The following is an 18518-nucleotide window of genomic DNA, read 5'->3' on the forward strand; positions in this document are numbered from 1 at the left end:
GACTACAAATCCCATCATCCCATACCACTGGTCCTGTTAGCTAGGGATGATGGGAGTTGTAGTCCCAAAACATCTGGGAAACCGAGTTTGCCTTGGCCTGCCTTACATAGTGAGCATATTCTTATCTAAAACAACACAAGAACCATAATTAATTTGATACGAAGGATGCTCTGTTGGGATAGTAATTATGGTAGCTCTTTTGCTACCAAGAAACAGGTTCTCTCTCTCCTGATCACCCAATAACAAAAACTGGAAATCTCTCATGAATTCCTACCCTGGATGGAAGGTGCATATTTGGACACAATCTTATAAATATCCAGTTACAGATATTAATGGATATAAACTAAAGGATGTCAACAGAGTCTGGCAGAAACAGCACACTCACATTATTTTTAGAACACAGGTGGATTTCTGTTAAGGTAGCTGCAATGGTCTTACGAAAACTCATGTAGTTTTGAGACACAGAGAGAAAACAGACAAAAGGATAAGAGGAATGTAAAAATAAAAAATCCCCACAAAAAAAGAATGATATACGTACCAGAACTGAGTAAATATGCAAGCATCGATAAACAGGAGAAAAATCTACCAGATCGTGAGCTGTCAAAACCTGTAGGAAGGGATCCAAACCAAAACACATTCAGCTACAGCATGACATTCATAAATCAAATGGGCATTAGAAACTAATAACAGTAAGCCAAATAGGATGCCAGCATTTAGATAGGAGGCAGACTCTGCCATGATCAGTTATCCAGCCATTTTGGTAGTTGTACAGGTGCCCTTGACAGATAAAGGCCTGATAAAAGTATGATTCCCTTCTACAAATATTTAAGTCAAATCACAATTGCCTGAATAATATTCAGTGAGCACTTATTTCTCCACTCTTTCCTCATGGGATAAAAATAATGGTTATAATCTGTGCTTTATTTAGTAAAAAATAATAATGTAGTGCTGGGACTCTCATATATTGATAAAAGTGTCATGGCTGTCAGCACAAAATGGCTGCCGGGGCAGCAAAAAAGATGTGCCAGTACTTTGTACAAGTGAGTATTGTAAAAAATGATAATCCAAAAACCACTTTCCTCAACCAGTAGCTTTCTCCCCGTACCCCATTTGATGTGGCAAATTGCTTTTTTAAAACTGAGGGCTTTTTCATGTGGAAAACTGCTGTTCAAGATGAAAAGAAAGCTAGATGGTCTAATGGGTTACCACAAGCCCCCTGAAGGACTCCAAAATTCACTGCCACCTATTTCAGGATTGTTTCCTAAAGGCTGAACAATAAGAACAAGTAAAATGAAAGGAAATTATTTGAGATCAAAATACCTCATCTTCATGTTCTTCCTCTTCCTCTTCAAGGTTTTGTTTTGAAACAATTTTATTCCTTGGCTCTGGAATGCCATCATTATTTATATATGCACTCTTCCCATAACGGAAATTGTTTTGCTTCTGGAGACCAGTATTAAAGGTTTTCTGCTGCTGTGCCTGTAATAGCAAAACATGCCACTGAACGCACACACAAAAAGATCGCATGCAATTCATTTATGGTCCTACGAAAGCAAAGACAAGTAATGGCCAAGGGAGCAGAAGGAGGGGTGTGGCTTATCTCTTCAGGTGGATCCCACAAAGTCACGCAAGACCGAAATATTTCCCAGTGTAGTAGACTGACACAGGTTGGATTCATGCAATTCCTACATTTTGAAAATGTGAGGGAAAGTTTGCACAAGTCAGGCACCCATGGGTGTGCAGAGGGAAGGAAGGTGTTTGTGTAGCACCTCTTGTCATGTAAGGCCTTGTAAGCAGATGAATTGAGGCTAAATTACGATTGGTTTAGTCAAGCTTGAATATGCTTAGATTTCAGCAAACATACCTGTTTCATCGCTGTTTCACCAATTTTATCCGAATGCTTCCGAATACTCTCTAGGAAGTCCTTCAGATCCGACATGGAAATCTCTTTAATTTCCTCACGAAGTTTTGGAAGGTTTTCAATCATTATCTGACAAAACCGATACTGACTAACTCTAGGAAAGTAGATGTTTTCTAGCTGTTCCATAGTCTTTAAAGCAGAATAATATCTGGAGGAAAGAAGGGGGGAGTTGTTGTTGTTGTTTACCATCTGAACGTAATCCTAACAAAACTGTAACAGTCTGAGCAGTTTCGTGCAAATAAGATTAGGGTCTCTAAAGGAGCAAATGGGGAGATGAGAAGCTGCCCTAGTACATGTTTGGCCACCTTTGTGGAGAGTTCTACACCATATGCCCTCTAGCTGCTGTTCATCCTTAGCTATAATATCTGCTAAGAATCCTGGCCATAAATGGCTTATTTAGGCTAGCGCAGGCTTTGCCAGGGACGCGGGTGGCGCTGTGGGTAAAACCTCAGTACCTAGGACTTGCCGATCGCATGGTCGGCGGTTCGAATCCCCACGGCGGGGTGAGGTCCCGTCATTCGGTCCCAGCTCCTGCCCACCTAGCAGTTCGAAAGCACCCTTAAGTGCAAGTAGATAAATAGGTACCGCTTTATAGCGGGAAGGTAAACGGCGTTTCCATGTGCTGCTCTGGTGCTGGTTCGCCAGAGCAGCTTCGTCATGCTGGCCACGTGACCCGGAAGTGTCTGCGAACAGTGCTGGCTCCCGGCCTCTAGAGTGAGATGAGCGCACAACCCTAGAGTCTGTAAAGACTGGCCCGTACGGGCAGGGGTACCTTTACCTTTACCTTTAGGCTTTGCCAACCTGGCACCCTCCAGATGTTTTTGACTACAACTCCTATCAGCTCTGCTGAATGGGGCTGATGGGAGTTGCAGTTCAAAACACCTTGATGGCACCAGGCTGGCAAAGATTGGGCTAATCCCTTTGCTTTGCTTCAGTAAATTCTCCAAAAAGACGTAAATGCAATGCAGTGAATATATGTGTATTTCATGTATCGCCATGTGATGCATGCAGCTTGCCTCGCTACTTTGGCAATCTGGAGCTAGCTGTCTGCTTGCAGACTTCACTCCTCTTTTGGCACGTTTTGAGTTTGAGTTGTGTTTGCTCCACCATTTTCCAGCCGGCCACATCACCCAACTCCACCCCTGGCTCCACCCACTCATGCTCAGGACTGTACGTAGTTTCATCTGTGAAACATTTGCAGTTGTGCAAATAATGAAGTGCAATCTCCTGGCTAGAGTGCTGAATTGCGGTTATGCATAATGCATAGATGCAGCCTAACAAGCTGAGATGCTTTCCCTGGCTCTTCATTGCTTAACTTTTAATCAGTGGCATAGAAGAAAAATGCATGATCAGCAGAAGTGACCATCGTATGCAATGATGATCAGGCTCCTCCCCCTGCTGTCATCTACAGTCGCTATCCTGCGGGACAGGGAGAGAGTTGGGCTTGCAGGACCTCTCCATCAATTCTTCAGAAAGACCAGAAATTTTTTGCTCCTCCTCTTACTGAACTTTTTCTAGGAGCTAGTCATTACAGGAACTCTAACTAAAAAATAGCACCAGCATTTTCTTTTTTTACTCTCCATGTCAAACCCCTTTCCCTTTGTGCCATGTCATAGTCCTTGCCTTCAGGCTTAGAATCTGTAACCTGCTATGCCCTCCCTTATTTTGCTGAAGAGAGGGGTTTAAAAGTTTTAAATAAATAGTCATAATTGTAAGAGTGTCAGAGACAAAAAGAGACAAGAGAGAGAGAGACTTGCAGGGACTAAATATTACAAAGTGCCAAATTAGCATTTTGATAAGTTGCCTTCATACCCATAACTACCTCGCACCAGAATTCATTCAGATTCTTCATGCAAATACACAAACACACACACACACACACACACACACACACACACACACATATTATATATATATATATATACCCCAAATTGACAGATGTAACAATGTGCTTTATTGCACAGCTCCACAGGAGTTATAATTATAGCAATTACATTAATACTAAACAGGGTAACAACAGACATAATGTATAAGTAGTAGAAAGGATTAACAACTTTTTCTTTCTTTTTTACAGTTATAATACTGCTTTGGAATGTGCTTTCAAAGAAAAAGTGCAACCCTAAGCATTCTTATTCAGAAGCCACTCCCATTGCATTCAATAGGATTTACACCTGTGTAACATGTTCAAAGGACTGCAGCCAAAAGCAAATTATGAGCAAGGAAAGCTTCTTTTCCGTTCCTACGCTGTATCAGTTATTTGTGGACTATTCTAAAACACTAAAGCAAATAAAGTGATAAATACCGTGACAATCAGAACTCAAAACGTTTTCGTTTCGTATTGCACAAGACAGGGCTTCTTTTCTCATTAAACCCTTCAAAAAGGTTAATTTTTCTCATAACATCTGTTCATTTGTAATGACAGGCATGAAACAAAGACATGAAAAGAGTACAAAGAGCAGACCACGATTCATTATATGTCTTGACCAGAGTAGTCTTTACCATCCCATCGGTAATTGCAGAAGACAAGTGGATGAACCCATTCATTAATAATAAAAAAGCAATACTTCGGCTTAAAAGAATTGTACTCACCTTTTCACATTCATCTGCTCTTTTAGTTTGCTGTACATCTCCAGTACTGTGTAAAACGAAGATATTAAAATACATAAATCCTACTACAAAAAAGTGCAAAGGTTCCAAAATACATATATGTCCTCCAGTTCTATATGCAAATGCACACTTGTCTCATGGATGCTTTACAATGAGAGGATGAAATAATACGGGGGGGGGAGGGATGTAAGGCAATGGAATGAATGGTGAAGGGGGTGGGGGAGTCCATGAACAATCAGAAAAGTAAAATCAAACAGTAAGTTCAAGCCAACATCAACACAAGCTTAACCTTCTTCTTTTTTAAGTTAAGCCATTGGAAGTACCCTAGGATCCATCACAAGCTACTGGGAGCAGCACACTGTATGCCAACAGTACCACCTACTGTAATCCTTGCAAGTTACAGGGCACACACACGACAAAAGAAGGTCATTGCCTTCTACCAGAACAGCTCTTAATAAGCAGCACACCACGTGGGACAACACTGGCATATTCAGAACGGCAATGTGCAAGGGTTCGGCAGCTAAAATATCCACAAACAGTGATTCAGGACAAGGGAGATGGTATTTATTTTAGCTTGCTCTAAAGCCTTTGCTGGTGCTTATTTCCAATATCCCACCCATTTTCAGTTGCATTTGTATGATGGCATTGCATTTTAATTCATGAGCTATATATATATATATATTACTTTGTTCATGGCCTCAAAGCTGTTGCGAGAGGAGGCATTAAAGTCTCCTAATAAACAATTTAAAATAGCTTCAGATTTCGGCTATTTTTATTTATATACCGCTTAATGCCAAAAAATAAACCTCTAAGCAGCTTACAAAATATAAAAGAAGCACGCAAATGTGAAAAATCCTGAAAACATGAAAACAAACATCCATCATTAAAACATGCAATAAAGCAGTCCCATTAAAACACAGCAATTAAAAACAGGAGACTTGGGTCAAGAGGTCAAGGGAATGCCTGTGTAAATAGAGGTCAAATGACATTGCAACAGCATGACAACATTATATATGCATTAAGCCATGATCATTAGCTTCATCCATACTATTTCACCAATAGCCTGGATATCAAACAGGAGCAGAGCTAAGTGAGCTACATCTCAGCTGAAATGTTCCGCCGAGGACCACAATGACAATAATTCCTTTTTAAAAATAAATAAACCACAATACATGGAGGTAATTTTAAACTAACCGTACTGAAATGCACATCCCTCTAATTTTGCCAAGTGCTGCACATGATTTGTAACTCACCCGGAAGACACAACTGCAGCTTCTCAACCACTGTTGTAATATTCCTCTGCTGAAGTCTACAGTGGATGATTTCTTCCGTCTCAGCAATCACCTTGGATATTTCCAAACATACTACAGTTAAATTGCGCACCTACGGTGTTTCCTGCAAGTATCCATTAAGCACATAGGAAGCGCCATTTTCTCACCTCTCTCCCAGCATCTTGAAGCCTTCGGTTGGTATCAGTAACTTGGACCTTAAAAATAATTTCACCTTTGTTAGACAAATATGCACATATTGCCCTGATGCAGCCGCTCACCCTTGTAATCAGATCATGCTTCATGAGAAACTTAGAACAAAGAAATGTAAATCCAAATTAACTCTACAGCTTGAACTTGAACTTTTGATCACCAAGGGTTTTTGTTAACTTCAATTAGTTATGACAGTTCTTTCTAACAGATTCTGTGGCAAACTTCTCAAATTTACTTGGGATTTTTGAACTTTTTTTGTTTCTGTAGGTCTGTCAAACAATTCAAATCATTGACCCAATTGACCACTGGTCCCTTTTTGATAACCTCAATGAGCTCTATGTTCCATTCATTGTCTGCAAGAAATGGTGATTGCATTTTACGGTAATTAAACATTCATACTTTGCTGAATGCAAACACTGGGTGGTTGATTAACATCAAACGTGGAAATCTCCAAGCCACAGCAACATTTTAATGCCGCAGGTGCAGGCAGTGTTCGACCTCAGACTTTCCCACATATTAAGTGACTCATTAGGTCATCATAATAAGGGAGCACATTCTAGTTTATTAAAAAACTCATTAATTTCTGAACAAAGATGCTCAATGACCTCATTGATGTTGTATTTGGTCTCTTGTTATCTGAATATCCTTTATATAATGCTGTTCTAATCATAACCTCTGGTGAACTATGCTCATTCTGTCTGGTGTGCATATTTTTCTTGCAAATGTGTAAAGAGAGCTAAAGGGACTAGTTATACCATTTACTTCGGAGGAAATCCCACAACAACTTTCTAAAGAATCCCAAAAATTCCAACTGCTCTTTGAGAAAGCAGAGAAGCATTTGCTTGAGAAAGGAGAAAGCCTGCTAAATTTTGGGTACTTGTTAGAAAAACAGATTAAATTGCTAAAATATTTACATCCACAATCTTGCTATGGAACTATATTATCCTGTCTTCACCACTGTGATACCTACACCAATTAAAATGTTCCAGGCACAGAAATGTATCAGTATATTCGAAAAAGAAATGTGTGATTATGAAGAATGTTTTTTTCACTACTTTGCAGTAATTGTAATCATAGCTAACACCTTACCTTGAGTTTTTCTGCATCAGCCCTTACTTTAAGAAGTTCTGTAATAGCATCTACAAAGCCTTGGTGGTGAAAATTGCACATCTTTTCAATCTCCTTGTCATGGTTACGTATACATCCATCTAGCTTTTCCATAAACTTTTGGTGTGCATTTGGTTGATCATCATATACAGACCTGTCAAGTATATATAAATAATTACATTTGAGTTAGCAATTAGCAGGCTTTTAGAATTTTACTAATAACAGTAACTTTTCCAAATTTGTTTTTAAAAATAATAATCCAAGATTACACATGAACTAATAAATTTGCCACTTAATTCAGTTATCAATACCGTCATAATTGCCTTTGGGAAGTGAAACACATAACCCAAGGCTTGAAGAATAAACTAAGACTTCATTTCATTAAGTCAGGTATTCAGCCAATCAAATCTCAGCTCTATTATTCATACCTTAGTGCTCTTCTCTTAGCATGCCAAAGAACAAAGATCTCCTAAATAGCCATTTATTAAAATAGACAAATTGCTGCTATACAAAATGTATGCCCTTCAACTATGCTAAATCATATTTCATCATTTTGCATGCCACTAGGCAAATACAGTTCAAAATCAGCTTGCACAATCAGCCCCCTAGTGGAGAATGAATGCCACCTGCTCAATGTCTAAAAGTTCAAAACTTGGCTCCATTGTACTGCCTCACTCCTTCCAGGAAAGCCTGCCTAGACAAACAGAAGTAAAATAACATAAATAATATAGGGCAATACCAATTTTTAGCACGGACATGCTCAAAACCCAGATATCAGATTCAGCATCACTTTCTTAGATGTTCTTATTTTACAACACTCTCTTTTCTACCCATTAAAAGGTACACATGGCTTATGGAATTTATATGTATATTTTTAATTGCATCAAAATGGAGCATTAACCACAGTGATTCCATTAGGCTGTAACCAAAGCTGTCTGATCTAGAGTGAACATGGCTTCTGCTTCCGGAGTGGGACTTCACCTTCCTCTCTTCAGTCCCCATGGCTCCCTGGCATACCCTCAAAATCTGCTCTGGCAATTTGAGGGACCTTCCAGTGAAGATTTTGGGGGTCCAATGCAGATTTTGGAATGAGCTTTTATTCCAGTTATGTATGTATAAAGCCCCAGATGGGAGTCAGCCAGTGTCCATGGAGACTGGTAGAACGGAAGGCATGAAATCAATAGCAGAGCAAACTAATTCTCGCTTTGTTCACATCCTCCACCCTGCTCATAGACTGACAGAATTTTAGAGTTGGAAAGGACCCTGGGGATCATCTAGTCCAACCCCCTGAAATGCATGAATATGCAGCTATCCCATTCAGGGATCAAACTTGCAACCTTGGGGTTGGTCAACACCACATTCGAACCAATGCTGAACTCTAGAAAAGCAACACTGAGACTAAGGAGGTAGACAGGGTGGAAGTAAGGTTAGTCAGGTGGGAGGTGACCTGCTGAAGACTGAGTTTGGTGGGGTAGGAGAGCCTCCGTTGGCCCCTAATCCAGGATATCTCAATAGACCTTCCTGTCAAGATAAAGGTAAAGGTACCCCTGACCGTTAGGTCCAGTCGCGGACGACTCTGGGGTTGCGGGGCTCATATCGCTCTATAGGCCAAGGGAGCCAGCATTTGTCTGCAGACAGCTTCCAGGTCATGTGGCCAGCATGACTAAGCCGCTTCTGGGGAACCAGAGCAGTGCACGGAGACGCCGTTTACCTTCCCGCCAGAGCGGTACCTATTTATCTACTTGTACTTTCACGTGCTTTCGAACTGCTAGGTTGGCAAGAGCAGGGACAGAGCAATGGGAGCTCACCCTGTCACAGGGATTCGAACCGCTGACCTTCTGATCAGCAAGCCCTAGGCTCTATGGTTTAGACCACAGCGCCACCCACGTCCCTTCCTGTCAAGATACCAGACACCAAATTACACATCTTCCCCTTTGCACCAGCAACAATGACTCAGGGAGTGTTGCCCGGCATTTGCTGTTCGCATCAGTTTGCAAATGTCTCTGGGTAAACATATACAAGCTTTTAAATGACATTGGCTCTGCTGCTGAGCAGAGGAGGGAAATCAACCAAGTGAGACTGGAAAAAACACTCTCACTCACAAGCCAATGTGTCTGTTGGCAGAGGGAAGCAGAACATATGCAGGAAGGGCATTGGTGGAAGAACAAAAGAGGAATGGAAGTGTGGCCGAGGAGCATGGGAAATGAGAACAAGCAGAGATTGGCAGGCACGGGAAATTCAAGTCAGGCCACTGGAAGCCAAAACACAGTAAGAGGCAAAACAACGCCAAACAATTACAGCTGCTGTCATGGGAGACTTAGAGGATGCACCAGTCAGAGAAGTAGGGGGGGAAACATTCCTTGTCTTCTCTGAAATAGAACAGGAAAAGATACAGGAAACTCACAACTCTACCCAAATACAATCAAGCCCACTGCCACCCAGTGACCGAACAATATAACACCACTATCCACAGTGAACGTTTGATGAAATGCAAGCTAATGTATTGCCCTCCAGATGTTTAGGACCACAACTTCCATAATCCCTTACCATTGCCAAGCCAGCTAGGGCTGATGGGAGTTGTAGTTCAACACATCTAGAGTGTGCCAGGTTGGTGATCTCTGGTTAAGAGGAGCCAACTTCAAAATGCGGTACAGGTATATGGTTCATTTTAAACGAACAGTGGTTAGTGTTAAACAAAATTTGCTGGTGCAGGGAATACAGGAAGTAATGGTTAGTGAAAACTGAGAGCCATACAGGAAAATAGAGGGATTCTGGAGAGGAGACTACAGTGGTACCTCGCAAGACGAATGCCTCGTAAGACGAAAAACTCGCAAGACGAAAGAGTTTTTCGTTTTTTGAGTTGCTTCGCAAGACGAATTTCCCTATGGGCTTGCTTCGCAAGATGAAAACGTCTTGCAAGTTTGTTTCCTTTTTCTTAAAACCGTTAATACCCAGGGAATCCGTGCTTCGCAAGACGAAAAAATCGCAAGACGAAAAAACTCGCAGAACGAATTAATTTCGTCTTGCGAGGTACCACTGTAGATTCACTCACATCAAGCTAAACCATGGTTTGCCATAACATTATCCATCCATAAATGACTTTGGCCCCAAATATCTGAAAGATTGCCTCCTTCCCTACAGACCCTCTCCAGTATTAAGAGCCACAGAAGGGTCTCTCTTGGTAGTTCCACTGTGCTCAGAAGTTCAGGGTGGTGGGGGCCCAGGAGAAGGCATCCTGCACCTAGGCAGCTCCTAGGCTGTGGAATTCCCTCCCCACAGAGGTGTGTCTGGCTTACATTACATAGTTTCTGCCATATACTAAAAACGAAAACGAAGACCACCACAGTCAACCACAAATAAATAACCACACCATTGGCCAACCCCAACCTCTCTCACCACCAAAGGAACACAAGTGAACAAGGAAGAACCTGCACAAGCAATGCTGACACCAAACCCTACATATAATAAGTAAAATAGAAACATCGCCACCCGACCTCATCCCCACACATCTTTATAATAATAATAATAAATAATAATAATACTAATAAAATTTTATTTATATCCCGCCCTCCCCAGCCAAAGCCGGGCTCAGAGCGGCTTTCCCCCCCCTCCACCTCTTTCCCCCTTTTCTTCCTAATGTCTCAACAAATGAAACTGATTTGTAAAAATGTTACATTGGGGGGAATACGAGAGAGAGACATTGCACACACTTTTGTAAATCAAGAAAATCTTTAAAATAAATAAATAAATAAATAAATAAATAAACGATACACCCCTGGCCTTTGACACATAAGGCCTTCTCTGTAGTCATGCCCACCCTGTGGAACACCCTCCCATCAGATGTAAGGAGATAAACAACTATCTGACTTTTAGAAGACATCTGAAGGCAGCCTTGTTTAGGGAAGTTTTTAATGTCTGATGTCTTACTGTGTTTCTTATTTATTGGAAACTGCCCAGAGTGGCTGAGGCATCTATCATCTATCTATCTATCTATCTATCTATCTATCTATCTATCTATCTATCTATCATTTTCAGGACCCACTCTATTTCTATGTCTGTAATTCATTAACTGTTCCTAATACTGAATTTTAATTTTAATTTGTAGAAACCCACCTTGGAACCTCATAGTGAAGGGTGAGTAATAAATTGAAAATAATGATGATGATATTGTAGATACTTATCTATAGAGGAATAATCAATTATGGAAACTAAGGGGGAATTATAAAACAGAGAACTCAACAGTGATTTACAGCAAAGGGAAGGCCAGCCAGAAAATTATTGGAAATACATACTAATAAAACTGATACAGCTTCCTGAATACAATTAGGTAAACCAGCTGTTTATGATCATTACCTATATGTGTACTTACAATGCAGCCCACCTTTCTCAAAGCATTATTGGCCCCATTTTGCTGGCAGAACACCAACACAGAAAAAGAAAAGAAAATGGGTTCCTGATAGCAAAAAGAAAAGTGAAAACCCACTATGTATAAACTGCAGGAGATCGTAGTTTTATACTGTATAATGAAGGTCCTCCAAGTTTTCATTACAGGTGTAATGTGTTGTCTCAAGGCATCCTGTCTTTCCAAAAAGATCATAATATACAATGCATAAAAGTGCCCACCCTTTCACAGGCCATTTGCTGTTCAATATGAAGGGAGTACAGAATAAAGCAATCAACTGTCCATAGCTGTTTTGTGCTACACATGGAAATAGCACCATCTTGTGGGAGTTATAATACATCATTTCTTGCAGTGTCTCATGAAACAAGATAACCTTTTGCCTAACAGCACACACAATAAAGTATTTCTTGTATTGTCGCAAATTCTGTGATCCGAGAGAAATATGAAACAATATTTAATGGGTATGAGTGAACACAAATTAGAAATTATATTTTCTTTAGTGAAAGAAGAAGCAAGAAGTTCACTAAACACTACCACTGTTCACCCTCCAGTCACTTAGAAGAATAAAGGGGTTTCTTAAAAGTCTGGTTTATGTTGGGTTCATTTGAATGCACTCTGCATATCTAGTGTGCTGTTGGCAAGGAGGCTTTTTTTAAAAAATCTTAAATTAAAATGAATTGTTGTGCATTACCCCATTCATAGCACACACAAGTTGTTGAAGTTACATATGATCAGTCTTAATGTTAAACTGCTGACCCATTTTCCTTTTCACGTGTTTTAAAACTCTTGTTAGGCAGTTTACTTATACACAACCTTTGTTTATACTTCTTTCTGTTGCGCATTTAAGCCTACTATGCAGTGATTTCTGAACAATGCCACATATTCTTTTCTGCTCCTTTTCCATTTGAATTAACAGATAATGCAGATAAGAACCCATGTTCTTAATGAATTTACCATTTCCTCCAAGCCTGTACTCCTGAGAAAAGAAAGACTTGCAGCATTTCAAATTCATAGGATTTGTTGTCTTTTCATCCAAATACTTCATTACCTATCCGTGCAAAATTCTGCTGATAAGAAAGCCCCACAATAGTAGGAATTCATGCAGTACAGTGATACCTCTGGTTACATACGCTTCAGGTTACATACGCTTCAGGTTACAGACTCTGCTAACCCAGAAATAGTGCTTCAGGTTAAGAACTTTGCTTCAGGATGAGAACAGAAATTGTGCTCCGGCAGCGCAGCGGCAACAGGAAGCCCCATTAGCTAAAGTGGTGCTTCAGGTTAAGAACAGTTTCAGGTTAAGAACGGACCTCCGGAACGAATTAAGTACTTAACCTGAGGTACCACTGTTCTATGCTTTTGTTTTATTATTCACTGAAGTTCATCAATATCATGTGAACACTAGAGGGCAGCACTCCTTCACACAAGGTGTGGCTTACTGAATAAAATGAATCAGCAACACTTAAGGGAACATATAAACTGCTTTATACCATTGGTCTGCCTAGCTCAGGGTTGAGTGACTGGCAGCAGCTACCATTTGTTTCAGTCACGACTCTTTCCCAGCCCTATGTGGAAATGCCAGGGATTAACAAGATCTTGGTTGGGATACTACAGATGCACATTAGGCCAGATTATGGGAGAAAGCACCACTTACATTAATACCTGCAGGGGTACAAGAAATTCTCCGAAAAGTTATTCATCATTGGCACATGTACCCTTGTTTATTTATTAATTTATTAAATAAAATAACTCAATCAGAAGATACGAAATGTGGGCAAATGCAGAGATTTGGGATCTCACTTTCACACAGTGATGGACCTCTCCTTAAACAGGTTCTGGGCAACTTTTTGGTTTTTTTAAGGCAACTGAACAAATCATTCTGCTGGACTCAAAGCTCAATCTCATCTCAATCCACAACTAGACAAGGAGATGGTCGCATAAAAACCCCAATTACATAAAAATCCCTCTTGACAGAAGCTGAACGTTTACCATCACTAAACACTGGAGGTCTTTAAAAGCTGACTTAATGGGAGTAAACTGGGAGAATACCAGAACACAAATAATTGTGGCCTGGCTATCCCAGTCCACAAACAGATGGAGCTAGTAAAGCCAACTGGTAAAGGTAAAGGTGAAGGACCCCTGAACGGTTAAGTCCAGTAAAGACGACTATGGGGTTGTGGCACTCATCTTGCTTTCAGGCCAAGGGAGCCGGCGTTTGTCCACAGACAACTTTCTGGGTTGTGCGGCCAGCACAACTAAACCACTTCTGGTGCAATGGAACACCATGGCGGAAGCCAAAGTGCACGGGAACGCTGTTTACCTTTCCGCCGCAGCAGTACCTATTTATCTACTTGCACTGGTATGCTTTCAAACTGCTAGGTTGGCAGGAGCTGGGACAGTACAATGGGAGCTCACTTTGTTGCGGGTATTCAAACCGCCGACCTTCCAATTGCCAAGCCCAAGAAGGTCAGTGGTTTAGACCACAACACCACCCGCATCACAAGGGCATGGGCACTCACATCACCAAGGCCACCTGGGCCTCCATACGCAAAGCTAGATCCAGGATATGCTCCTGCTCTTTCAGAGCAGTGCAACTTAGTCAAGAAGAGGACATCTTCCCAGTTCTTGAACATGAGAACAGCCCACCCCATCACCTCCTTCTTGTCAGATTGAGCCTCAAGTTATTGGCCCTCATCCAGCCCATCACTGCATAAGTTAAGCACCTGCATAGCCTCACCAAATTCAAACTGAGAGATACTGGGCCTCATCAGCATCCTAATGATGCTGTGTCCCGAATCCCCGGATGATTACTCCTAGTAGGTAAAGGTAAAGGGACCCCTGACCATTAGGTCCAGTCGCAGATGACTCTGGGGTTGCGGCACTCATCTCACTTTACTGGCCAAGGGAGTCGGCGTTTGTCCGCAGACAGCTTCCGGGTCATGTGGCCAGCATGACTAAGCCACTTCTGGGGAACCAGAGCAGCGCATGGAAGTGCTGTTTACCTTCCCGCCAGAGTGGTACCTATTTATCTACTTGCACGTTGACGTGCTTTCAAACTGCTAGGTGGGCAGGAGCAGGGACCAAGTAACGGGAGCTCACTCCGTCGTGGGGATTCGAACTGCCAACCTTCTGATTGGCAGGTCCCAAGCTCTGTGGTTTAGACCATGGTGCCACCCGCGTACCTAGTAGGTACATATAGATATTAAACAACATGAGTAACAGGACCCCACAGCATAAAAGCCAATGGGTCAAGCAGGAGTTTGGTAGCAGCCCTGATGAACAACCCTACCTCCATGCCTATCCTCAGGGCTGCTAACAAACTTTTGTTTGTTCTAATTACCAAATTCCCAATGTTGATCCAGCCTCCTCATATATACAACCAGTCTCTGCTGAAACACAGAAACAAAAGTAACAAAAGCTTATCAAAATGTGGTTCTAGTTCCATGCCTGTCTAACAAAACTGCTATTAGACCGTAACCTTGAATTGTGCATGCAAGGGGAAGTTTTCAGATATTCAAACAAAGCTCACTGGACCCTGAAACAAACACACAAGATACTGCATTTCAAATTGGATGCTGTCCAAACCATAATTAGCATAACCCAAATGTGACAGTACAAACAACAACAACAACATTACATTATTGCAGCAATTTCTCAGGAAGCCTTGCCACAGTTTCTACTCTAACAACCTACCAACATACATTTGTGACTAATCACCAGCGCCTGATGCTAATTTTCCCTGTATTTCATGTAGCTTTCTTAACACACACCCTTAAAATCTTTCCTAAAATGGTGCCCAGGTGCTTCCTGCAATTCAGCAACAGATTTAATATGGTCATATTCTCAATCCCTAAACAGACTTTCTACTTGCAGACATTATCTCTTCCATCCCTGTTAAAAAATAAGTCACTGCTCTACTTAGAAGACTACAACATGCCTAAAGAATGCTTAAATTTTGCAAACAGGGGAAGATAATTTATTAATCTTAGTTCTGCCTGATTTGGCACGTTTTCCTGTATGTGCAGTTTCTGTGAATTGTTCTCACTAATAGTATCCTGTTTCTATGAGCAGGAAAGGGCTGAGTACAGTTTGTTAGTTAACATTGCTTCCTATAACCAGGGTCAATATTCTGTAGTAGTGACACTACAGCAGTTATTGTTCAGTCTGGATAAGCATGTATCACACTGATGGCTGTTAATGGACATCCTTTGTAGTGAAATGTCAACGGATAATCAGTAAACCCAGATTTGCAATGGACTTCCTTCTTCCTGTTTTTACAGCGCAAAGCAAGGAGATGCCTCTTCCTGCAAAGCTTTTGTGCTACTTACCAATTTTATACAATAAGCCTTCCCAGTAATAAGCAAGTTTGCCATTTTGTAACAGAACAAGACATTGAAGCCCACATTCTGTTTGCAAAGATCTGTTTTCAACCGATTGCATCCAACATGAATCCTATTCATCGAGTAAATTCACTAAAATGAATGAACCTGAATTTCTCATGTCCGTTCATATCAGTGGGTTTGCTCTGAATCAGATTAATGTTGGTTACATCCCAAATGCAGCTCCACCTTTGCAGCAAGTTATCAAACTATTCCATTAACGGGAAAGCTGCTTACAAATTTAAGTGTTTGCTTTAAAATGTTCACAAATCTTAATTCCTCTTGCCACCACCCTTTCAACTTAACCCCTGTAAGAAATCAGGCCAGACAGAGAACACCCAAACACACCTAGCAATGTTGTGCTTAATGCTTAAGCTCCTTTTGATATGTCAATAAAAAATGAACAAGAAGTTTACGAATGGGAAACTGGTAGAATAGGTTCGTTCATATACTGCCAGAAAAATACCTGAAAATTGGCCTTGATTCTACACTAAAAGATCTACATTGGCTCCCAGTATGTTTCTGAGTACAGATCAAGGTGTTGGCATTGACCTTTAAAGTCCTAAATGGCCCCAGCCCTGTATACCTGAAGGAGCATCCCCATCCTTCAGCCCGGACACTGCGATCTAGCTGCGAAGGCCTTCTGGCAGTTCCCTCACTGCGAGAAGTGAAGTTACAGGGAACCAGGCAGAGGGCCTTCTCGGTAGTGGCACCTGCCCTGTGGAGCACCCTCCCATCAGACATCGAAGACGTAAACAATTATACTACTACTCAAGTGATTGGTTGGGAGATGTATTTTATATCCCAAACTCTCACTATTTCTGTTATCTCAACCTTGCAATGAATAGTAAGATTCACAAGAAACAGATAGGGTATTAAACTGTAATTTATGCTGTGACAACTAAGCTCATGCTCTTTTCTGGGCACAATGATGCAAATGCTGCAGATCAATACTTTAATAGTGACAGCATGGAAATCTTTCCAGCAAATGCAGTCACAGGATCCAGTAACATTCCTGAATGGACCTGGAAGCACACCCATTTCCACATAATTTACTTTCAACACAGAAACCCCAACACAAAGCAAGTTCCCATAACTTACACATTTACTTCTTACAGCAATCACTTTTTGTGGCTTATCTTACACTGCCACTTTTTTACTGGCTTCCTACATGAAAACAAGCATCCATGATATCATCGTTCAGGCATTAAGAGCAATATTACTTCCTAGCATTCTGCTGCAAAATGGACATTTTCCATTAGCATCCAGCAAGTAATACAGCAAGAAGAAAAAAGTGGACCTTAGGCCATTTAGCCTGCCCAGCTCTCTTTTGGCACAAGCCAGTAAACAAAAAGACCAACCTTTGAGAAAGGATGTATAGCAGGAACAGAGCTGTGTCAGGAACAGAGCAGTCGGTGTGCCCATTTGAGTCCTGCAGAACAGCCACTGCCTGCTACCCATTAGCGGCCCAGATTTCTACTTGTTTTATTTTAAAGCAAGCAATGAGATTTCAGAGCATCTTCTCCACCTGCCGCATGAGTGGGCTGGCCCCTGCAAGAAAGAGACACAGGCCTCTTTCCCACCTCGAGTCCTCTGATACACACAGGGGACTTGTTATCTATGTTTGGGAGCAGCCAGAAGCAGGAAGAGGCTATCACTAACTACCCCTAAAGGACAAGAAGAAAACAGTCCTTCTTCCAGGAGTCCTTTGGATTCCACAGAAGAAGAGAAACGCTTTCGTGCCGTGCTTTGGAGCACCTGAAAGTGGCCAACGAGACATTTGCTGTCTTAAATGTTTCATGAAATGAGAGGTTGACTAACCTAGCTCAACCCTAGTGCTGGAGGGGAAAGGAACCATTGAAGTGGAAAGGTAGGTGGCTTCGCCAACAATGAACATGAGGGTGCTTGGAGAGCAAGGGGAAACAGTCTATTTTCCATGCATTCAAGGACATCACCACCTATGCCACGTTTGCACATTACAATATTCATCCAGATCCAGGGTCAGCTGCTATCTAAATGTACATTCAGATGGAATGAGGGACACAGGAGGAGTGTGGGGTAAAAGACTGAACTGGTTTGGTGCAATGAAGAAGCATTTACTAGGATGCATGGAAAGTCAGAAAGATTGGAGCATTTGTTCACTATTTCACAATGCAGAATAAAAATCTATCAAGTTTAATTTTATCAGGTCTCTTTGATCTTTTTAAAAAGGATAATCAACATTTCATATTATTGGTTGGCAGCTCCACATTCCTCTGATGAAGTCTTTATAGCAAAAATAAAAACTTTCCGAAAGCACACGTGGAAAACACATAAAATATTATATGATTGTATAGGTATGATTATGCATATCACACCATGGCAAAAGCAAGTTTGCCCTACAACCAACAAGAGAAATATAGCCAGACATGACTTGCTTCCAGGTTAGTGTACACCCACCACTGCAAATCTTCACATTTACTCTTTACACTTTTAGACATGCACTTAAACAATGTTAGTTACACAGACCTAAAAAAACAAGTTATAAAGCTTCCTTTACCGTAAATAAATAAAAGTAATGTATGAATGAACTGGCAGGGGCAAAACTGAACCTTGTGCTCTTTCTGCTGGCAAAGAAAAAC

At 41.2% G+C, this 18518-nt stretch overlaps 1 protein-coding gene across 6 annotated transcripts in view; it reads right to left on the reverse strand.

Moving 5' to 3' along the window:
- Positions 1–18518, reverse strand: part of EXOC6 (exocyst complex component 6) — a 97670-nt gene that overhangs the window by 66252 nt on the left and 12900 nt on the right. For 5 of the 6 annotated variants that reach the window (XM_053388736.1, XM_053388734.1, XM_053388735.1 and 2 more), the window contains exons 2-8: positions 7099–7270; positions 5967–6014; positions 5782–5872; positions 4511–4556; positions 1865–2069; positions 1321–1479; positions 539–607 (exon numbers count right to left, since the gene is read on the reverse strand). In XM_053388736.1, coding sequence (XP_053244711.1) covers positions 539–607; positions 1321–1479; positions 1865–2069; positions 4511–4556; positions 5782–5872; positions 5967–6014; positions 7099–7270 — 790 coding nt within the window. Of the gene's footprint in view, positions 1–538; positions 608–1320; positions 1480–1864; positions 2070–4510; positions 4557–5781; positions 5873–5966; positions 6015–7098; positions 7271–18518 lie in introns of those variants that run through there. The other variant, XM_053388740.1, reaches the window with a different exon arrangement.

This window comes from Podarcis raffonei, chromosome 5, assembly GCF_027172205.1.
Source record: "Podarcis raffonei isolate rPodRaf1 chromosome 5, rPodRaf1.pri, whole genome shotgun sequence".
Lineage (NCBI taxonomy): Eukaryota > Metazoa > Chordata > Lepidosauria > Squamata > Lacertidae > Podarcis > Podarcis raffonei.